General features: G+C 55.0%; 3 protein-coding genes across 11 annotated transcripts in view; 1 reads left to right on the top strand and 2 right to left on the bottom strand.

Annotated features, from left to right (window-relative positions):
- Positions 1 to 195: 195 nt before the first annotated feature.
- LOC125990508 (transcription factor SOX-11) lies at positions 196 to 1,491 on the top strand. Its single transcript, XM_049757782.2, has one exon. It carries the CDS (start codon positions 365 to 367, stop codon positions 1,241 to 1,243), a length of 879 nt encoding a protein of 292 aa, XP_049613739.1. The 5' UTR covers positions 196 to 364; the 3' UTR covers positions 1,244 to 1,491.
- On the bottom strand, positions 1,490 to 10,423 carry kidins220b (kinase D-interacting substrate 220b). Of its 4 annotated transcripts, none has more exons than XM_049757731.1 (28): positions 10,230 to 10,423; positions 9,426 to 9,585; positions 9,243 to 9,341; positions 9,022 to 9,120; positions 8,853 to 8,951; positions 8,682 to 8,783; positions 8,522 to 8,620; positions 8,262 to 8,459; positions 8,102 to 8,200; positions 7,940 to 8,038; positions 7,765 to 7,863; positions 7,492 to 7,669; positions 7,262 to 7,426; positions 7,020 to 7,199; positions 6,782 to 6,947; positions 6,550 to 6,701; positions 6,197 to 6,486; positions 5,983 to 6,123; positions 5,557 to 5,907; positions 5,339 to 5,483; positions 5,093 to 5,255; positions 4,847 to 5,025; positions 4,537 to 4,775; positions 4,163 to 4,282; positions 3,848 to 3,985; positions 3,679 to 3,777; positions 3,365 to 3,604; positions 1,490 to 3,284 (listed from the first exon to the last, which is right to left on the bottom strand). In XM_049757731.1, the coding sequence occupies exons 2-28, from the start codon at positions 9,555 to 9,557 to the stop codon at positions 2,169 to 2,171; spliced, it is 5,187 nt and encodes a 1,728-aa protein (XP_049613688.1). In that variant the 5' UTR covers positions 9,558 to 9,585; positions 10,230 to 10,423; the 3' UTR covers positions 1,490 to 2,168. The 4 variants fall into 4 exon arrangements, with proteins under 4 accessions (XP_049613688.1, XP_049613689.1, XP_049613691.1 ...); XM_049757732.1 differs by having other exon boundaries at positions 8,682 to 8,780; XM_049757734.2 differs by lacking the exon at positions 4,163 to 4,282 and having other exon boundaries at positions 8,682 to 8,780.
- A 569-nt stretch (positions 10,424 to 10,992) lies between these two features.
- The window catches only part of col12a1b (collagen, type XII, alpha 1b), a 34,340-nt gene continuing 24,617 nt past the window's right edge, over positions 10,993 to 20,715 (bottom strand). For 5 of the 6 annotated variants that reach the window (XM_049757692.2, XM_049757691.2, XM_049757696.2 and 2 more), the window contains 25 exons: positions 20,550 to 20,696; positions 20,364 to 20,480; positions 20,124 to 20,276; positions 19,973 to 20,047; positions 19,710 to 19,849; positions 19,509 to 19,632; positions 19,295 to 19,438; positions 19,054 to 19,218; positions 18,805 to 18,982; positions 18,100 to 18,242; positions 17,910 to 18,019; positions 16,654 to 16,812; positions 16,135 to 16,212; positions 15,659 to 15,745; positions 15,169 to 15,222; positions 15,002 to 15,097; positions 14,441 to 14,494; positions 13,586 to 13,639; positions 13,454 to 13,507; positions 13,312 to 13,383; positions 13,195 to 13,230; positions 13,053 to 13,119; positions 12,714 to 12,968; positions 12,460 to 12,630; positions 10,993 to 11,463 (listed from right to left, as the gene is read on the bottom strand). In XM_049757692.2, coding sequence (XP_049613649.1) covers positions 11,351 to 11,463; positions 12,460 to 12,630; positions 12,714 to 12,968; positions 13,053 to 13,119; positions 13,195 to 13,230; positions 13,312 to 13,383; positions 13,454 to 13,507; positions 13,586 to 13,639; positions 14,441 to 14,494; positions 15,002 to 15,097; positions 15,169 to 15,222; positions 15,659 to 15,745; positions 16,135 to 16,212; positions 16,654 to 16,812; positions 17,910 to 18,019; positions 18,100 to 18,242; positions 18,805 to 18,982; positions 19,054 to 19,218; positions 19,295 to 19,438; positions 19,509 to 19,632; positions 19,710 to 19,849; positions 19,973 to 20,047; positions 20,124 to 20,276; positions 20,364 to 20,480; positions 20,550 to 20,696 — 2,846 coding nt within the window. In that variant the 3' untranslated portion in view covers positions 10,993 to 11,350. Of the gene's footprint in view, positions 12,316 to 12,459; positions 12,631 to 12,713; positions 12,969 to 13,052; positions 13,120 to 13,194; positions 13,231 to 13,311; positions 13,384 to 13,453; positions 13,508 to 13,585; positions 13,640 to 14,440; positions 14,495 to 15,001; positions 15,098 to 15,168; positions 15,223 to 15,658; positions 15,746 to 16,134; positions 16,213 to 16,653; positions 16,813 to 17,909; positions 18,020 to 18,099; positions 18,243 to 18,804; positions 18,983 to 19,053; positions 19,219 to 19,294; positions 19,439 to 19,508; positions 19,633 to 19,709; positions 19,850 to 19,972; positions 20,048 to 20,123; positions 20,277 to 20,363; positions 20,481 to 20,549; positions 20,697 to 20,715 lie in introns of all 6 variants that reach the window. The other variant, XM_049757697.2, reaches the window with a different exon arrangement.

The following is a 20,715-nucleotide window of genomic DNA, read 5'->3' as shown; positions in this document are numbered from 1 at the left end:
ATGCACATAAGATTTTTTTTATTACAATTTAAAAAAAAATGTCTATAATGCAATACTTTAAAAAGAAAATGTCTATAATGCACCAATGAAGCAAAAAATGAAGCAAAAAATATCATAAATTAACCACAAGCATTTGATCATGTTGATAGAGAAAATTACTTTTTATTTATTATTTTAGTTTAGTTTTTTTTTTCATTCAATGACGCTGGTTTGATTTGGATTATTTCCCATTGAAAAGCGGTTGATAGATGAGCTGAGCTCGGATTGGCTCTGAAAGCGACAAAGGCGGGAAGACGAAAATGACACAAAACCGAGCTCCGATTGGTCGAGACGACTAGAAAGGCGGGCGTCCGACCAGAAAGCTATGCTGCGATTGGCTTACGCCCGCACTATACCGGTAGATGTTTCGAAGACGCCGGCCGGTTCGTGTGCGTCTGCTTGCGCTCCACAAGCTCCTCGCTCGCTCTGGTTGCACACCCAAACGGAACCGTGCGTGCAGGCTGGCTGCATGAATAGGGTGAAAGTCGGAGGTGACTCTGGGCGGGGGGGGACCATGGTTCAGCAGCGGCACGCTGGCAAATCGGCGGCTGCAGCTCACATCAAGCGGCCCATGAACGCCTTCATGGTTTGGTCCAAAATGGAGCGCAGGAAGATCATGCAGCAGTCGCCGGAAGTGCACAACGCCGAAATCTCCAAGCGGCTCGGGAAGCGATGGAAGTCTTTGGACAAGTCCGAGAAGATTCCGTTTATCCGCGAGGCCGAGCGGCTCCGCCTGCAGCACATGGCCGACCACCCGGGCTACAAGTACCGACCCAAGAAAAAGAGTAAGACGGGCTCCTCGGGCGCCGGCCAGCAGCCGAACCCGAACCGACGGGCCCGTTTCGTGCTCAAGCGAGACTTCAGCGACTCGGACGACGAAACCGCCGCGGAAGCGGATGAAGATTTTTCTCGGCTGCTGTACACGCGCCAGGTCAGCGGAACCCTCTCACCGGACTCTTCGTCCTCATCCCGGTCCCGCTCCGGCTCCAGTTCCTCGTGCTGCGGGGACGACCTGTTCCCTGTCAGCCCCGCCCCCTCGGAGCCAGCAAACTTGAACCTCTCTCTGGTGGACAAGGATTTGGACAAGGACTGGAGTGGAACCGAGCGGGGTCACGGGTCCCACTTTGAGTTCCCAGACCACTGCACGCCCGAACTGAGCCGGATGATAACCGGAGATTTCTCGGACTTTCCCTTCACCTTCTGAGCCAAGAGGGATGGGGAAAAAAAAAAAAAAAGTGACGTTTTTAACCACCTTTGCCCCTTTTTCACTGGGAGTTGACTTTTTATTTGCTCAGTTGTTTTTAGAAAACCTAAAAAAAACTTTTTTTTGAACGCACATTTTGAGTGCTGGAAGGTTTTGTGTTGGTCATGTGACGAAGTTTGATTTCTGTTCCTGTTTTGCGAAATCTAGAAGGAAACGCGTGACGGAATAATAAATCGGATGCAAGTCTATCTTGTTTTTTCCCTTTAATGACGTCACAACTGCATGCAACTTTGTACTTCTTCATTACATGCACAATAGCACATTTGACAAATACGTCATAACACGTAACTCCATTAAGAACCTTAGTTATTGATATTGAACTATCACATCCATCAAGTCACAGGGGACGGAGCTAAGGTGACACAAACACGACATTGGGTGTCAATCACAAATGTTTTTTTTGTTTTGCAAGCATCATATTGAACATCTAAAGCAGCGGTCCCCAACTTTTTGTGTGCGCCAATATTTTGCCAGGCCAAAATAAAATCAAATGGGTGAAAATGCAAGTCAGCGTGATGCTAAATTTAATTGAATCCAGATTTGGAGTCACTTAATTGTGACTCACTTGAGACGAGCAATTTGACGCACCTGATTTTCAAAATAAAACTTTTGATACTCTGATGATCAATCAACTATTTTGGGTTTAGTCTGGATGTGTGGTGGGGTACCAAATGGAGGACGGAGGGTCGGACCAGGCCTGGTGGTCGGGGACCGCTGAGCTCACCAACACCATCATGCGTCACGACGACAAGCTAGTTGACATCTACAAACACAAACAGCAAACGTGAGGAGACTTGCAAAATCCCCACAATGTTAACATGGCAAATATTTCAAATTGGAACAATCTGAATGGCCATGCAAAAGGTCACAGGATGCTCTCGCGTTCCTCTCCGAAGGCGACGGCATCGGCCGTCATGGTGCAGACCTCGGGAGGGTCTCCGGGCTTCAGACCCCTCTTCAAGTGGACCACTCGCACGTTTTCATTGTCGGGGCCGGGCCGGGTGGTGCTGGTGGTCGTGGATGCAGGCGGGATGATGGCTTCGCCGGCGGGGGCGTCGCGGCGGGGCGTCTGGCGGGGGCGCTCGCCCTGCTGAGCGTTGGTGTTGTTGTTGAGCGTCACGCTGCCGGCCGAGCGGTTCAGGTTCCAGGTCTGGGTGGCGGGCCAGGCCTCCTCGGGGCTGCAGATAGACATGCGGCTCTCGGCGCTGTCCCGCTGGGCGGCGTCCCGCAAGGCGGCGGGGAGGCCGGCGGGAGGCTCTTGCTTGCGGGTGGTGCCATCCTCGCTCAGCTGGATCAAGTCACTGCGTTCCGTCAGCGACTGCGACAGGTCGGCCTCCTCGTCCTGCAGCGAGTGGTTGGGCGAGCTCTCGTTGGAGCGCACGCCCGAGTCGGACGAGTCCTTCTTATCCAAGGTGGCGTCCGACAGGTAGTCCTTCCCTTTCAGGGCCAAGGAGCAGCCGCTCGCTTTGGCCTTGCCGTTTTTCAGCAGCAGGGTGTCGGACTCCTCCGACTCCTCGTCATCGCTGGTCAGCTTCTGGTAGCGCAGACCGTCGCCGCCCACCTTGGCGCCCGCGAAAAGGCCACCTCGCTCGGCCGAGGTCTTGCGGGCCAACAGGGACTTGGACGACCCGTGTTCTCCCTTCTCGTCTTCTTCGGTGATGGGATCCAGCGCTTCGCCACCGTCGGCGCTGTCAGACGCCGCTTTACTGCCGCTCCTCTTGCTCGCCAAGGCCTTGCGTCCGTCTTGCTCGGGTCCGTCCTTGCCGGCCTGGTCTGAAGACGGCGTCATGAAGTGCCCCGGCTGAGGCTGGACCGGTCTATCGCCGCCCCCGCCGGCACCCTCCAACTGGGCCATCTGGGCAATGTACTCCTGGTAGGCGCATCGGTACTCGGCCTGCTGCTTATCCGTCAATTTGACGATGTCGTTGCTGGACTCCTGCGAGTTGAGGCTCGTGATGCTGCCGGTCCGCTGGGGGGCGCCCTGGAATAAACAAACACAAACTGATGAGTTTCGAGCGCCAATAAAATCAGGGTCGAGGTCTTATGGCTGAGTTTGCTGACCATCCAATGCGCGCCGGCGTGTCTGGGCTGCTGCGACTCCTCCAGGCCGATCATGCTGAGGTCGTCGAAGCTCAGAGTGAAGCTGTACATCGGGGACACGTCGCTGGGGGCGTGGCCAGCGCGGGCTTGCGCCGCAGCTCGGCGCAGGCCCGCATCAGGCTGGCCGCCCGTCACGCTGCCTTGCTCGCTGGCGGCCTCCTCGTACAGCACTTGGCTCTCCAGCTGACGCATTTCCACCACCTGCGGGGACAGAAAGTGAGGTCAGCGCACGGCGGGACCGCTTAGCGGGCCGGGCATTTGGGCGTCGTGCTCACGCTGGCCCGAAAGAGCTGCCAGTCCCCAAAGTTCATGTTCATCTCCTTTTTCAGCTCATCCAGGTTGCACTGCGTCAGGACTCGTCCGTTCACGTTGGCCTGAAGGCGACCAAAATGGAATGAATGTCCAATGAAGGAATGTCGGACCTCGGTGACGGGCGGCGCTCACCTTCCTGATGGTGGCGGTGTACGCGGCCAACATGGCCTGGTCGATGCCCTGGATCTGCTTGACGCGCTCGCACACGCCATCCGTCGTCATGGCGCTCAGGAGGGTGGGCGGCGTCCCCGAAGCCACGGAGGCGGAGCCCTGAGACACAAACCGGACGGCAGCTTGTGATTGGTGATTGATCAAAGGCGGCGGGGAAAGCGGCGTCCGTGTTCGCTTTGGCTCAACATCATCATCGTCGTCGTCATCATCCGGAGTTCAAATGATGTTTGAGACCAACGAGAGGTGGCAAAGCGAGGATGTGGCTGATGTACTTACGCTCGAGGGGGCATCACGGGGGGCCGTGCTCTTAACGAGCATGCGAGGAAGGAGGTGTGATGGGTAGGCCGCCACCAGGGGGCGTGGCGGATGGTGGAGATGGTGGTGGGGGAAATATGGCTGAGACAGAAAGAAAATCAACACAACGCAAATCAAACATGAACGTGACAAACGATGGATGGGAAGCCGCGGCGTGACGTCGTGCCAATGGAACATGGAGGCGATTCTTATAGAGCGGATTTGGGTGCTTCCTAAAAAAAGAATTCCTTTGTGTTGATTAAGGACGAGGAAATGAGTCAATGAGTCTCCATTGTTATATACTGGCAAAAATCAAAGCAAAGAAAATATGTTTTTAAAGTATATGGGCGACTGACCCTGTTGTAGAACGGGTGCTGGGGTCCGCCCATGCCGCTGTAGTAGCTGCTGTGAGGCGGCGGCGGCGGTGGCGGTACCACAGCCCCCGCCACCGGGTTGAAGGGTCCGCTGAAGGAGGCGGACGGCGAGCACGCCGACGACACCTGACTGTACATGGACACGGGCCGGGGCTGGACCTCCTGCAAGGTCGGGTAGCCGATGGCGCCCAGGTTCACCTGCTCACGGGCCGCACGCACATCTGGGCAGGAAGAAGGAATGAGGAGGAAACAGAGAAGGAAGGATATGACGGAGAAAGCGGCGCCAAGGTACCGGCAATGATTTCCCGCAGTTTGGGGTCCAGGTTGACGGTGCAGGGCAGGAAGGTGCGAATGTCCCTGGCGGTCAGGACGGGCGTCCGCGACGACAGGAACACTTCAAAGGCGCGGACGTCTCCGTCGATCTCCAGCAGCGGTTCCACGTCTTTGGTGGTGGGGATGTTCCTCAGCACCCTGAGCGAGACCAAAGTCAGCACGACGCGAGCGAGCGCTCGGCGGCGGCCGGCCGGCCGGCGCTCGCCTCTCATAAATGTTCTTGAGTGTGGCCTGCTCGGGAACACCGTCGCTCTCCTCCAGGAAGAGGATGAGCCAGGACGTCCGGTAGGGCCACTGCTCCGTCAGGTTGATCCACGACGCCAGACGGTCCCAGTTGAAGGCGATCTGATTGGCTCTCAGCAGACGACCTGCGCGCAGTCAAAGCAGAAGCGGTCGGCTGCGGGCGCCTCCACAACGCTCACCCGCACGGCGCGAGCGACCCGCTGCTGACCGGTAACGGAGACGATGTTGAGGAGCCTCCTCATGCTCTGCGGGCTGATGTCGGTGAACCAGTCTTCGGCCACCATCAGCTTGGTCAAGTCGAAGGACATCTGGCGAGTCACCGAGCGCTGCGCTTGGCGCCTCCGGAAGGTGTCCTGCGCACGCCAGCGAGGTTGCAAAGCGCTTTTCTGTTTTCAACGTTGCTCCTTGGGTGGTCGGTCACCTTACCCGACGGGTGAGGGTGGCCTTGCTGCCACTCTTGGTGAGCTCTCCCAAGCTGTGCTGTGACAACTTGCGGTCCAGCTCCTCGTGCCACCCTGCGCAATCGACATTGGCGGCATCGCCGTTGGCGGGTGCGCCGCTGCCGCCGCCGCCGCCGCCGCTGCCCATCTTCCTGGCGCTGGACAGGCCTCTGCTGTTGAGGAAGACGGGCAGGTGGACGATGTTGCGCATGTAGTCGTGTCCGTTGACAAAGTCTCGCAGGACGCTGTTCAGGTTCTGGTTGATGGCCTTGATGATGATGTGCGGGTCGCTGGCGAAGATGGAGATGAAGGGACCTTTGGAAAACAGGACTCGCACCTGCGGGATTGTGTGGACATGCCAAGATGGTTAAAAAACTCCCAAACTTTCATCCTCACTGTCATCTGCTCTCACCGTGTCGAGCATCTGCAGAACTTTGTCCTGCTCACACGCGTCCAAGCTGTCAATGACCACCGCCAACCTGGTCTGGTGCTGCGTGAACCCGTCGATGGTCTTGGCCATCCTGGCCATCAGCTCCACTTCGCACTTCAGAACCTGCAAGAAAAGTCCGCTTCAGCCGATCCGTGGCGCCCGACATTGCCCCGTGCGCCGGTGAAGTCCTTCCGACCTTCATGAAGCCTTCGCTCTTGAGCTTGTGCATCTTGTTGGCGGCGCCGTGCAGCCGCTTCCTCTGCGAGTTGAGCACCGAGTTGGAGACCCGCCACCACGTGCGGCAGTTGAGCAGGAGGGCCACGCCCACCACGCCGCCCAGCGCCATCAGGACGCCGTTGACCGTGTGGTTGTGGCTGCGCACCCGGAAGACGGCCATCAGCGCCACGCCGCTCACCAGGCAGCCCATCACCAGCGCAAACAGCATGAAGGACGGCACGCAGCACGTCTTCTTCCACTTGCCCTTTCCTGCAACCGCAACAACTTGTCGTCCGAGCGTTCTAAGGGGGGCGCTCGCGGGCAAGCGTGTACCTGGCGCCTCGTCCGTCTTGAAGACCCTGAAGAGGCGAGTGGCGAGGAATCCAAACTCCCTCTCGCACGCGTCGGACAACGTGGCGATCATTTCGGCCATTGACGTCTCGCCGCCGACGCTTGACAGTCGATTGTAATCGGTGAAGAGAAACCTGCGGCGTGACATGACCGCGATATCGTGATGACATCACAACAACATCAGCGCAACAGCGCAGTGTCGGGTGGTCGTTACCTGACGGGTAGCGCTCGGGCGCTCTGCTCCGGAAGCTCCGGCGGGTTGACGAACATGAGCTTGAGGAGGAGCTCCAGGTAGCCGATGTGGCGGGCCAAGCGGTTGCTGAGGAGCCACGCCCAGTTCCAGTTATCTCCCTCGCGCCGGCCCCCGAAGTAGATGACCACTGCCGACCACAAAGAAGAAGGCTTATATAAGGTGGAGGCGTGCGGTGCTGGCGTGCGGCGGAGGAGCTCACCGAAGAAGATGTAGAGCAGCGCCAGCAGACTGAGCGAGACGGCCACGGCCAGCTTGGGGTCCAAGGTGAAGCCCAGAACCAAGGCCACCATGCCGCACAGGAGCAACGTCAGGACGGCCGCCAGCCACGACGGGCCCAACAGCGGCTCCATCTGCTGGCCCGCGAACGTCTTCATCTCGTCTGAGGACAACACACGCGTGTACTGATCTGGTCTCCGCCTGCCAGCCCGAGAGCATGCTCACCTTCGAGCTTCTTGAGCAGGAAGGACTTTCCGCTGCCCCACTGCGCGTAGAGCCCCACGCAGATGGGCGGCTGCATGGTGGGCTCGCTCAGGATGTCGGCCAGGGCCGAGCTGTACAGGTCGTAGCCCAGCATGTCGCCGTCCGACTCGGTGGGCGACAGGTGACCTGGAGAACGGAGACGGTAAGCGGGCAAGAGCGGGCAAGGGCGGGCCGAGCCCAACGACACCTACGGGCGCCGAAGATCTGCGTGAGGATGCTCTTCTGGTGGCTGCAGTCAATGTTGTAGGGCGTCTCGCCCGCCTTGTTGGGCCGGTAGAGCAGGCGGCCATCTTTGGGGTTCCTCAGGAGCAGCTCGGCCAGCCGGCGGCTGCGCCCACGGATGGCGATGTGCAGGGGCGTGTCTCCTCTCTGGAGAAAAATTCAGCCGTCAAATCCATCACAAAGAGGAGAAGGAGGAGAAACCAGCCCGTGCGTGTGTGGCCAAATGTGTCAGCTCGTCGGACCTTGTCAACAGCGGACACCTTGGCCCCTTTATCCAGCAGCAGCTCGACGATCTCGATGCTTCTCATCTTGGTGGCTTTGATGAGAGGCGTCTCGCCGTCCTGAAAGGGGGAAGCGGGGGAAGCGGAGGCGTGGCCGTGACTTCCTGTGGCCGTGCGCGGCGCCGGCGCATCTCACCTTGGTGCACGTCTCCGTGTCGGGGTTGCACTGCAGGATGTCGCGCACCATGGAGGCGTTGCCTTTCTCCACCGCCCAGTACAGCGCAGTCTTACTCTCCTAGACGCACCCCACCATCGTCATCGTCATCGTCGTCGCTCATCGTCAACATTAATGACTCACCTGGCCCCGGATGTCAATGTCGGCGTACTTGTGCAGCAGAGCTCTGACGATCTCCACGTGACCGCCTCTCACCGCTCCGATCAGCACCGTGTCGCCACTCTGTGTGCGCACATTTAATGATCTCAAAAGAAAAGGCGTGACGGCGGCGGCGGCGCCTCACCCGGTCGGGAATGTTGACGTAGGTGCCGGCGTCAAGAAGGTCCTGCACGATCTCGGTGTAGCCTTCCTTGGCAGCGATCATCAGCGCCGTGTTGCCGTCTTTGTCCGTCATGTTGACGTTGGGGTTGCGCTTTAGCAGCTCCTTCACCACGTTGGTGAAGCCGCCTTTCACCGCCACGATCAGCGCCGTCATCGAGTTCTGCCGGGAGGCGAGGCGTCAGTGTCGAGTCGGCGCCGGCGGCGGCGGATACTGCCGCTTACCGCTCCGTCCTGGTCCACGTCGGCGCCGTTCTCCAGCAGGTGCATGACGCAGTCCAAATGGCCTTTCCTCGCCGCCCAGATCAGGGACGTCGTCCCGTACTAACACACGTTCAGAATGTGAGCGTGAAAGTGCGACCCAGCGAGTGTCCATGTATGTCACCTTATCGGAGCAGTTGACTTTGGCGCCGCTGTCCAGCAAGAGTTTAACCACGTCGGCGTGACCTCGCCCGGACGCCCAGATGATGGGGTACACGCTGTACTGCTAGGGACCAGCAAATAGTGGCCCATTTGGACTCTTTCTAGCGTGATGTTTTCATGTGCAACGTGCTACCTGTCCGGTGGTGTTGGGGTTTGCGCCCTGCTCCAGCAGCAACTTGGCGACATCCACACGACCTTTATACGAGGCCCACATGAGCGCCGTCCATCCTCCCTGCCACACAAAGGCCTCACTTAAATGACATCACATAGCGGCCGGCACCCGAGACGGACGGGAGGCGCACCACGTCGCGATGCTCGATGTAGGCGCTGTTCTCCAGAAGCTCCTTCACCACCTCCACGTGACCTTCCTTGGCGGCTGAGATCAGGGCCGACCAGCAGTCCTGACCACACATAAGCAACGCAACCACAGTTTTACACATAACCCGCTGTTACCATGCCATCATCAGCACCTATCTTGTTGCTTGGCAACAGCATGCTCCCCAACCCCATCTGTTTTGCTCACCACGTCATCCAGATTGACATTGGCTCCTCGCCGGATGAGCTCCTGCACTATTTCCAGGCTCCCCTGCTCGGCAGCCAGCATCAGCGGCGTCTGCCCATTCTGACCACCACAAAACAGGTAGTTTTACACAGGGGGCCGAGATAGTTCCTCAAATGCAGTCATTCAGCGCTAATTAGCACGTACGTCGCTGCGTCCATCCACTTCCTTGAAGCGGTCCAGGTGGTCTCGCAACGCTGTGAGATTCTCCTCCTCCACGTGGCCAAACAGCTTCTGGATGGCCATCGTGGTCATCTTGATGGAAGTGGTGGTGTCCATTTTGGCAAGTTCTCAAAGGGCGCAGCTCCTGCTCACGCACACATATCATACAAGCTGTCACTGCGCCCCCTGCAGGCACATCTGACAAACCCACATAAGGCCGCCTGCAGGGGGCGCGTTAGTGATGCCGTCATGCACCTGTCGCTGCCCGCACCTTTACATTAATCAATATATCAATGTGTGAAAAGCATCGAAATGAATATACAACCAAATTAAGTTTATTAGCATAAAATGACATCGCTTTGTCAAATATGAAATCATGACTGACGTATTGTTACCATGGCAACACAAGGCAGCGAGCCATCACGCAAACGTCTCGTTACACCCAAAGAAAATTATATACTAACAAATAATTTAATGTATGAGCAAATCTGCTCGATAATCCATCTGCAACTAGAAATTAAACTAAATTGAGTATTTCAGCTGCCAAGATGACGCCCATGGAAGCGCTCAACGTCGTCGAAAATAACCTTTGAGCTTTCGGTGACATTGAAAAGGAATGGCAATGACGCAGTCATGCAGTAATAAATAAACGCGTGAAAGCAAATATAAATAAAAACCTTGCCAATAAAACACATGTTCGACTCTGTCAAGCGCTTTTAATGGGCGAAGTGTCAATCAAGCGTTTCAAGGATGCTTGGTGGCCATTCGAAGGCGGCCACAAATGTTTACCGAAGGAATGACGTCGTTCGGATCCAGATGATCTTGGGAGTTATTCTGGCCGACGATTCTTCTGTCGGAGTGTCGGTGGATTTGGATCGGATGTTTTGTCAGGCGATGCTCATCTCATTCTTCAGCCCAAACAACAGCCGCAGCAGCCATCTTGACCAACATAAGCGCGCCACACGGCAAACTCCGGGAATGACACGCACATTTCCGCTTACACTTGACAAAGTAAGAGCATAAGACTTTACTTGTCGTTCAACCCGGTGAGGCATTTAACAATTTTCCCAACTATTGACGTCTCCCACATACCACTCGTTAATCACGTTACCCATTTTAATATTTTATGAATAACGTCTGGCTCCTGTCGCTTGGTACGAGCTGGATATTTTATTTTGAAAGAGTGTTATGAATTTATTGCATGGTATTATGACGCCTTTGACAAAAGACACAGCTGATGGAATGCCAATGAAGAAAAACAACAACATAAATAATCAAATGTCAAAGGAAGCGTGCTCTATCCGCGATCTAACCATTTTTTAAAATTATTTTCCGACTAATTTATAGAGTCAAGCGCGCTAGAGATGGCCAGCCTCTGAGCAGCTCATGCTGCAGGCGTTCGTTGATCATATTTCAAAAATGAACTTGGAACATTTCAGCGTTTATGATGTTGACGCGTGTCTGAGACGTGGCTCCTTCAGCAGGAGCACAAACTTGTTTTTTTCCCCCAGCCCAAGTAGGCAAACAGCATCACAAAACGGTTGGAATCCTGTGTGTTTTCAGTGGTTTTATTGAAAAAAGCTTTTTTTTCCTTGTGTGAGAAATAAATAAAAAGTTGTCTTTTTGATTGACAATCTGAAACAAAATTAACATCAGACATGCAAATGAGGGGCGTGGCTACATGAGCTTTACAGGTAGAAAGTGGCTAATAAGGAGTGCTGATAAATAGTCGCTAGCGTAAGAGCTTTTGCTGCAGCATTGCGCGCGTGATGGCGGATACAAAACACAAAGCAAATATGTTACAAAATTTGACGCACACACACATGATCAATACGCACACACACATACACACACAGGCAAACGTTGCGGAGGTGTTCATCACAACAAACGACGATGAAGATGGAGAACGTCTAAGATGGAACGTCGGCGGCTAGCGAACGCTTCCGACGTCGCCTCTCGGCCGATTGGTCCTCGTCGGGATGCGGGGCCACCGGCCGGCTGTCGGGCACCGATGGAGAGCCGCCTGCTCACACAGCATTCCTTGTTGAAGTTGTCGTCATGGCAACAAGGTCCACAATTTCCCATTTGAGTCATTTGGTTGTTAGTAGGCGGGCTTTGGAGGAGAGGGCGGGGCGACTGCAGCGAGTTTGCATGTCAATCAAGCGTGTTAGTCAACATTCATTCGTTCAGTCAGCACTATGCACGGCGGCAGCTTTTTCTTTGGCTTTCCGTTGGTGCAAAGTGCAACACGAACGTGTGTACACGAACCTCCGGAGGGACCCTGAGGACCTTTGAAAGTTCTTGCGTCACATCAGACATGCATCATCATCAGGATGTTGTCGAATACAGTGAACCCCCCCTTCGCCAATTGATTTCAGGTCAATCGAAGTGACGGCTACGTTCCACGATGACATGCCTATTAACTTAAAAGTATGAATCCAGACAATTGCAAAGACTGCAACTATGGCGACTTGCATGAGGAAATAGGTGGCGGTGACGGGGGTTCACTGTATGAGCACTTTTGTTGTTTGCATTGGCAAGCGCTAGGTTGAGGGTTGCTAGGCAACAAAGCATCAACAGTTCATTTCCACGTGGGTTAGTACGTTCTCGTTCGTTCCGGCTGTAATCGGTGTCGTGGCGGTCGTCATCGTGGTCGGCATGCTCCTGGTGGTCTTTTGCCGGCAAGATGCAAAGGGGCCACGAAATGGCCGCCGCCCGTGTTTGCTGTTGGTTAGTTCCTGTTTGTTGCTGTTTGTTGCTGTTGTTTGTTGTTTGTTGGTGCAGCAAAGTTTGTTAGCGCTTCCCTCAAACGTCTCGAGAGCGTTTCGGGAAGTCATGAAAGCGGCGCAGGCGGCAAAGAAAAACTACGCGGAACCTGCAACGAGCAGCACAGCACACGGCGTCAGGAATCACGCACGCGCGCCCGACTACGTACTAAACCGCATCCATCGCGTGACATTGGGTGACGTGCGGCACAAAGGAATTCTTTGACTGCAGCGACGTGGGCCCGCCTACTTACCCGCGTATCCTTGACCGTTGTAAGGAATGCCCGCGCACTGGGTGGAGTCGCAGTAGCCGGCCGCCCCTGGGGCGCCGCGGGCGCCGGCGTAACCGGGACGGCCGGGAGGGCCGCGAGATCCCGTGGAGCCCGTCGGCCCGGGGGGACCCGTCCTGCTTTCTCCCGGTGGGCCTGGCGGGAGTGACGTCACCCAAGATTACAAAGTTGTCCACCGTGTTTCATCGTATTCACAATAATGTCCGGTCAAAGCCTACCTGGGGGTCCTCGAGGGCCTTTCTGTCCGATTCCCGCCACGCCCGGCTCGCCCTTCTCTCCAGCCGGCCCCGGCTCCCCGGGCTGTCCCGGCAGTCCCGGGTTTCCAGGGAAACCGCTCCTTCCGGAGGGGCCCACCTCTCCGCGCGGTCCCGGCAAGCCGGGGGGTCCGGTGGGCCCCGGCGGGCCGGGGTTGTTGCTGCGGTGGATACCGCTGGGGATCTGGTTCAAGAGGCTATTGACGCGGTTCATCTGGGCTGCAGGGGACCAACGATGAAGGCGCCGTTGTCAAGGTTTTTTTTTTTTTCTCGACAAGATGAAGTTGAAGAGGTCCGACTCACCGTTGACAAGCTGCTCACAGACCTGCCTGGCGATGGAGCGCATCATGTTCTGAGGAGCAAAGTCTCCCTGAGGAACACAAAGACACCAACGAGGATAAAGTGAAGCTCATGAGACCGCCAACGGATGTCAAACTGTACTCACGCGCTCTCCCTTGTCTCCTTTTGCCCCCGCGGGACCCTGAAAGCGCACACGCACACACACATCGGTCACTCCAAAGAATGTTTGCTTGCATGTCGTTCATCAGTTGACATCACTCACGGGAGTTCCATCAGGACCCGTGTTGCCGGGTTTTCCTTCTAGACCGGGCACTCCAGGGGAGCCTGGGGGTCCCTGTGGGGAGAAGCCAATGAGAGTGAGATCACCATGATCGAGACTCTTCAACATTACGTTCCGCATTCACCATGGGCCCGGTGGGTCCTCGGGGTCCCGTCATGCCGTCCTTTCCTTGAGGGCCCTGAACGCCACACAGACAGGCCAAATCAAATCAGCTCAAGCGCAAGCTTTGCCCTTTTTCTTCTTGCTCGCAACTCACCCTCACTCCAGCAGGGCCGATGGGGCCGGCGGGGCCGCGGGGTCCCGGTGAGCCCTGTGCACACGCACAAAGAAGCTGTTAGAGTGCCCCTAAATTGGCCACAAAAAGGGCTGCAATTTCCTTCAGATACCAAAAGATGGCGACAAAGCACTTTTTTGTTTTTTCCTCCATCCAGTATGAAGCTCCTCAACTCACTTGTTTGTAAGGATAGATTTTTTTTTGCAGTTGAACTGATTGTAGAATGGAATGAAAGCACAGAAATAAACAATTGCAAAAGAAAATCCTGGAAGGAAAATGTGAGGCAGACAATAGCGGGCGGACTTGTTGTGGCAACAAAAAATTGAGCAGAAGCTGCACTGAATTCGTCACACTTGAAGGCTGATTTTGCTTTCGCTCTTGTCTCGGTTCCAAACCAGCTTGATGGTATTCGAGTCTGACAAGATAGTGAGTGCGAGACGTCCTGGACATTTGGCTCCGCCTCTCGAGCGGGTTCCGGTAAGCCATCAAATCGGTCTTGGCTGGCGACGGCTGTTGACTGCGCAGGAATTTCATTCCAGAGCGTATCATGCCTCTCCTGATCATCTTGACTCGGTTTCCTGATGGGAATCCTTCCAGAAGTCCTCCAACGCCTTCGACTATCTCATTTTGGACTCACGGGGGCAGCCCGGCTCGTTTCCCGTTCTCATGTCAACACTCGTTTGGCCTGTCACATTGTCCGATGAAGACTTGAGCCGCCGGGAGGACGCCGCCGCCGCCGCCGCCGCGCTTTGTTGGCGGGCTCCTCGGGACACCTGCGCACCAGCACGCCCCTCCGCCCACCACAGGCAAGAAAAACACACAGAAGACGAGTCTTACTTTGAGTCCGGGCATGCCAGAATCTCCGAGATCTCCCTTGGGTCCGGGCCGACCCTGCACGGGGAAAAACAAAGGCACGTTGTTCAAAGGTGCTTCTCGTTTGTACGCGTCTCATTTCCAAAGTCGAAGCAGATGCGTGCAAATTTCATTTTTGATCCAACACCTAATCAATCAGTCTGATTTAATGGACAACTACAGAAATTGGAAGCTAGTCACTGTTGATGGGATGAAAATTTGGCAGATTTGAAGTTCAACAAGGCTCCCAAATGATTCCTCAACGAAAACAGTCAATTAAACCTATGATTGGACTTGCAGTAAAATCTTGATCTGCTTGGAAAACGTGGCGAGCCAAAAGGTAAGAATGAAAATCAACAAAGCTCAATTTATTTTCTGAGTCTATGGGAAAATCTTTGCAGCCAGGAGACGCAACTTGTCATGAATTTATGAGCTGAACGGCTTTGTAGAAAGGCGTGTGATGCCAAGAAAGCTTTTTTTAACGTAATCCCTGCTCATCCTCAGATTTATATGTGTGCGTGCGAACGTGTGTGTGTGCGTACTCACAGCTTCTCCCGGGATGGAGCGTCCGCTGGGCCCTTGCGGACCAGGCAGGCCCATTCGGCCGGGTGCTCCCAAGTCGCCCCGAGGACCCACTGGGCCCTGCCAGGCCAAAGCAGATGACGTCAGTAAGAGGCATCAGATGATTTCATCTGACTTTTAAAGAGACTTACAGGCGCGCCGATCTCTCCTCTTTCACCTCGTGGTCCTTTTTTGCCGGGGGCACCCTAAGTGGGAACAAGATCGAGAAGTGGATTTTTTGGGATCCATGAAAAGTGCTTTATGTGGCTGCTGAGTGGGCTAAAAGTTGTTTGTTTTTGTTACCGCGGCAACCGTCTGGCCACGTTTGCTGTTTGTCTGGTTGCGCTTCATCTGCATCTTTATCGTCCTTGGCAACAAGCAGGCGGGAAGCAGCAACGGCCAGAACTATTCAAACCTTCGACTGCAACTTTTTGTTTTCGCACTGACGTTCACGTGATGGCCGATTGTAATTGCGAATCGTGAGGAAATGATCGAATGATCTTTTCGATGAGCTTCAATCAGGGTGGCTGCAGCTAATCCAATAATAATAAAAATGAAGAATAGCAAAGCTGATTCTCAGTAGCGATGGCAAGCTTGAATTCATCTGAGTCTATCGAAGGGAAATTGTGGGTGTCTGCTCACCACCGGTCCTTGCGGTCCCTGCGGTCCGGTGGCCGAGGTGGTGCACTTGCAGGCGTTGGGCAGCGAAGGACATTTGTTTTCGTCTCTCTGATAGGCAGCAAAGAGAAGAAGAAGAAGTCACTTTTGAGCATAAAATCAGATTTGTCATCATATTTGACTTTCTTATTATTGCTGACGGCATGTTGAGTTTGCGGCAAAACTTTGGGTGCTGAGTATTGACCCTTGTGGAACACCGTTACTATTTATCTTCCCCGCCGCTCGTGTTGCTCACGAACAGCTAAGGAGTAAATCGACTTCAGGATTACAGCGAGGTCCTCCTCAAAGTTCCTCGCTGGACCCAAAATGTTTGCAAAGCAAACTTCAGAAAATAAACAGATGAGCTTGTGACTTGAGAATGACTGACAGCAGCTGGAATCGTTTGTATGTGTAGTTGGAGTGGATGAGGTAAGTGTCCATGCGTTTCCACGGTTACGGACCAGGGCGGGCAGGTCGCAGCAGCGGTCACGACTCGTCCAGGCCAGCGTGCAGACAATATCGAACATCTGGAGCTGGAACTGGAAAAAAAAGAAAGACGCACGTGTGTGACAGAAGCTGGCGACAGACAGAAATAAACGAGCGTGAGGACGGGTCACGCCGAGGACGTCACGAGTTGGCGGTCACGTGCGGCAAACGTTACTCCTGGAAAAGGTGTCTCAGACGCGCGCGTCTGCTTTACTTCACATGATTTGCACGCAGCTGCGGCGAGGGAATGTTCGAAGGCTGCCAGCGCACTAAACACTCATTTCGCTTTCGGCCCAAGATCGCCGGCGCCAAAAAGGCACGACGAGAGCGAATACGTCGGATTTACAAAAAACAAAACAAAAGCATTAGTTTAGTTTATTGTTTAGCACAAACAGTTCAAACTAAACCAAAATGAGTATTGTTTACCAAGACGGTTTATCGTTTCATTTGAACATTGATCACGAGCCAAAAATAAAGATTTTGCAACGACTTACAGTTGCCGAGTCTCCTCGGGAGCCGACGGACTTGGCCATTTTCCCCAGGACTTGGTATCCGTCTCTGGAAGTGTTTCCAGCCGCTTTGATGCTCTTCTGGGCCACGTGTTGGCAGTCCACGTTGAGCTGGACGCCGGTAGGCGAGACCAAGATGTGCAGCTAGACGGACGGACGGACAGACGGCGAGGCACATCAATGTTTTGAGTTGGAAAAAGCGGCGTTGCAGCATTCTTGTCATGTTACAAGGTCGCCGAGCGCAAACATGCATTCCCAAAAAGTACAACATGACACGGGCTGTGCTTGAAGCCGCTTTTTTGGATTTTGTGGTCCAAATGTGAGAGAACAAAATGAATGTATAGCATTTTGGGGTGAGGCCAAACGATGACAAAATGTGGAAAAAGTGAAGCGCTCTGAATGCTTTCAGCTGTTGGCCGTAGCGTGAATGCTAAGCTAACCCGCTTGGCCAGCCAAGTAGCAAATTTAAAAAGGACGGTGTTGAAAAACGTCTTTGCTAAAGCGATGAAGGCTTCGCTTTGCGCTCCCGGCGCACTTCCTCCATCACCTCGTTGGCTCCAGCGGAAACGTTGGGCAGCTTCCAAATCGGCCCCTCATCACTCAGACGCATGAAACTGATGTGCTGCTACTACTACTTGTATTTTTCTGCCAGGTGTGTGTGTGTGTGTGTGTGTGTGTGTGTGTGTGAGAGAGTGCGGGCTGGCTGCTCCACAGTCTAACTAACGGACTTTGGGGTTGGTAATATACAACGCAAGTGCTCCTTTCCACGTCAACTCTGACATTTTCATTCCAGAGTAAGAGTGAGATAAATAGCAACAGACCGGGAGGGAGGGGGGGAGGGCTCGGCGGGGGGGTTCTAAATCACGCTGGGCCTCTGCTGTGATTCCAAATTGCTACTCGAGCGCACACGACCGCAAGAGGTCCCGAGTCGGCTACCAGAAGCCAGAGCGAGCGAAGACGATACCCCCCCCCCCCCTCGGCCCCTCCCCCTGATGTCATTGTTTGAGTGCGCTGACCCAACACTTTCCAGGCCGGGACGCCAGCGAGGCGGGTTGAGGCCACACGGTGCGGTTCTGGAATGTCTTCACCATTGTTGACAATCAAGCAATTTTCCAGTCCAAGGCCGACTCGGGACTCATTTGGCCACTTCGTCACCAGCTACGCATTTTTATACCCAACAAGTCCATAAAAATAAAAAAAGCACAGTCGAGCGAATTGTCTCGTCTTTTTCGCACGCTCACCTTGTGGAAGCTTCCGTGGAAGAGCTGCTTGACCGGAGCCTCGTCAAAGGTGACCCGCTGGATCTCGCCGCGCTCGTCCTTGTTGTAGAAGGAAACGCTCTGCTTGGAGGCTGAGAGACGCGACAGCGGCCGTCAGCGCTTCGACGTCCTTCGATATTTTCGAGGACCGAGATGGACGCCGCCCACTCACGGTCAATAGTGACTCCCGTCTCGGGCTTGTGGTCGGCGGTGGACACCTGCCACACGTCAAAGGCGTCGTTGGGCGTGTCGGGCAGCAGGCGGAGCATGAGGATGATGGTGTAGACGGCAGGGAGACCTTCGGGGTGCACCTCGCTGCCCACACGAAAAAAAGTCAAATCAGACCGTGACTCCTTCTTGGACTTGCACGGAACTTTGTCAAAACGATATCTTAATTATGGAGGCCAATGAATCACACAAGGCAAGCGATGACTATTTCGCCACCGTCGACATGTTGTCATTTCCATTTGTCTCGGGAAGGAAGCAAATTGATTGAAAGTGTGTCACGACTTGGAAAGGTTCACGTGTGAGCAAGAAAGCAGCGTCACGGCAAAGAAATGGAAGCGAGAGAAGCTGGCGGCGGGACGCATCTTCGCACAATAAACAATGACGAGCTGCCATTTCCTGCTCGGGCTGCTGTTGTCCAGCTGTCTTGTTGCCAGGCAACAAAAACACCTTCCAGCGGCAGAACAGCGCCAAACATCTGCTCCTTTGCATAATATGCATGCGACTGACTCCACCACCATTCATCCCAGCGCATTTTTCAAATAGCTCCATACAAATACGAGTCGCGTTGCATTCGTATTATCCACGTCGACGCACTGTATTGCATTATTTTATTTTTTTTATCAATTCAGCGGCAACGGCGCCGACTCACGTGCTGGGCATGGTGAGGAAGGCGTTGGGGTGCAGGCGGTAGGCGGTGAAGCTGTTGAAGGAGCCAGGTTCCATGGACACGCCCCTCACCTGAGCGTACGTCTTCTCCGTCAGGTTGAAGGCTTCCAGCATCCTGAAGCCGGGCGACGTGAAGCCGTTGACAAAGATGAGCGGGCAGCCTGCGGCACAAAATAAGCCACGTGAACGGGACGTGCGTCGGAACCCTCGGCGGGGAAATCCCGCCGCTTACTGGATGTGGCTGTTTCGCAGATGAAGCTGATGAGGTTCTCCTTGATGGTGTCAAAGTGGTCAAAGTCGTCCACCACAAAGACGTGCCTCTCGCTGGGCTTGCTGCTGATCTCCTGCAGCTCGGCAAAGTCCACGTCGGCCACGCCCACGGCGAACACCGTGTAGCCTTGGGAGGGGGGCGCGCAGAGACATTTTGAGACCGGGCGCGACTCTAATCTGTTAGCAGCGGTGGCGGTGCTCACCTGCGTGTTGCAAGCGGGCGGCGTGCTTCCTGACTTCATCCTGCGAGCGTCCGTCCGTGATGACCACCACTACCTTGGGCACGTTCCTCCTCATGCCGTTCTCCACCGTGAAGGCCTTCTCGTACGTGTGCTGGAGGGCCACGCCTGAATGGGGTCACCGCGCCCTCGTTAGCGGGAACACGCTCGCCGCTCGCCGCGCGTGCCATCGCCTGACCTGTTTTGGTGTTTCCGCCTTTGTAGCGGATGTGATGAGGCGCCGCCATGGCAATGCCTTTGTCTTGGTAGGAGTTGAACTTGAATTCGGTCTTTGCGGTGTCGCTGTACTGCACGAACGACACCTGCGCGCAAAGACATCATGTCGGGAGGTTCCGCTGGCTTCAATGACCCCCCCCATTTTGACCACGAGCGGACAAACCTGCATCCCGGTCGGTCCAACCACGTCGAAGGTTGCGATCATGCTGGAGACGAAATGCACGACTTTGATGAAGCTCTCCTCGCCGATACTCCATGAGCCGTCGATGAGGAACAGCACGTCCGCTTTGGCGCCTTTGCAAACTGGAGCGCACAAAAAAAAAAAAGCGTCAAATCACAGGTTTTAGCTAGCAAGTCGCTCAATTCCTGACATAAGCTTTTAAATGTACTGTACAAAAAAAATGGCGGAATAAGTGAAGGGCCTACCTGCCCAGGAGGGGGGGATAGTGGGTGGCGGGCTGGGGGTAGGCGGGAGCGTCGGCGCGGGGGTCGGCTTAACCACTGCAACAAAGCAAAGCCGCTGAGTGTTAGCAGGGCGTTGCTCACGGGCAGGACGCTTGGGCGGCGGCACGCTCACGGGTTCGCTCCTGGGTGCTGACGCCGGGTCCCTCCAAGTTGGGCGTCTGGATGAAGACGATGGCGCTGTAGCGGGCGTCGGGCGAAAGTCCATCAAAGCAGTACTGCGGCAGGCCGGCGGGGATGGTGATCTCCTGTTGACCTCTGCTCGATGCTGCCCGGCAAAAAAAAAAAGTTTTTTTTTACTCCGCAGAAAAAGAAAATCCAAACTCCTCAAAATGAGATGCAAACATTTACTCACGGTCCAGCGGGTTGAGGCGGATGCGGTAGGACGTGGCCGCTCGGTGGGCCGTCCACTTAACGCAGAACCTGTCGTGATCCACGTCGTACGTCTCGATGTTGGTCACGTTCAGGGGCACTGGCAAAAGACGTCACGTGACCCTAGGTCGCCTTTGATTAATTGCGAGGGCGGTGGCGGACGGCGTACGTGTGGTTCCCGGGCCGGCGAGAGGCGCGCTTTCACCGCCGGTGTACTGCGCCAGGACTTGGACGTCGTAGGTAGTTCCGGGCTTGAGGTTGTGCAGCGTGTAGGACGTCACGTCGCCCACAAAGGAGTCCACGTACTGGTCGGAGCCTGCCGCAGGAAATACGCA

This window comes from Syngnathus scovelli, chromosome 20 (genome assembly GCF_024217435.2).
Source record: "Syngnathus scovelli strain Florida chromosome 20, RoL_Ssco_1.2, whole genome shotgun sequence".
Taxonomy (NCBI): Eukaryota; Metazoa; Chordata; class Actinopteri; order Syngnathiformes; family Syngnathidae; genus Syngnathus; species Syngnathus scovelli.
The sequence above is the reverse complement of the archived record's forward strand: the minus strand, read 5'-3'. Positions and strand labels throughout refer to the sequence as shown.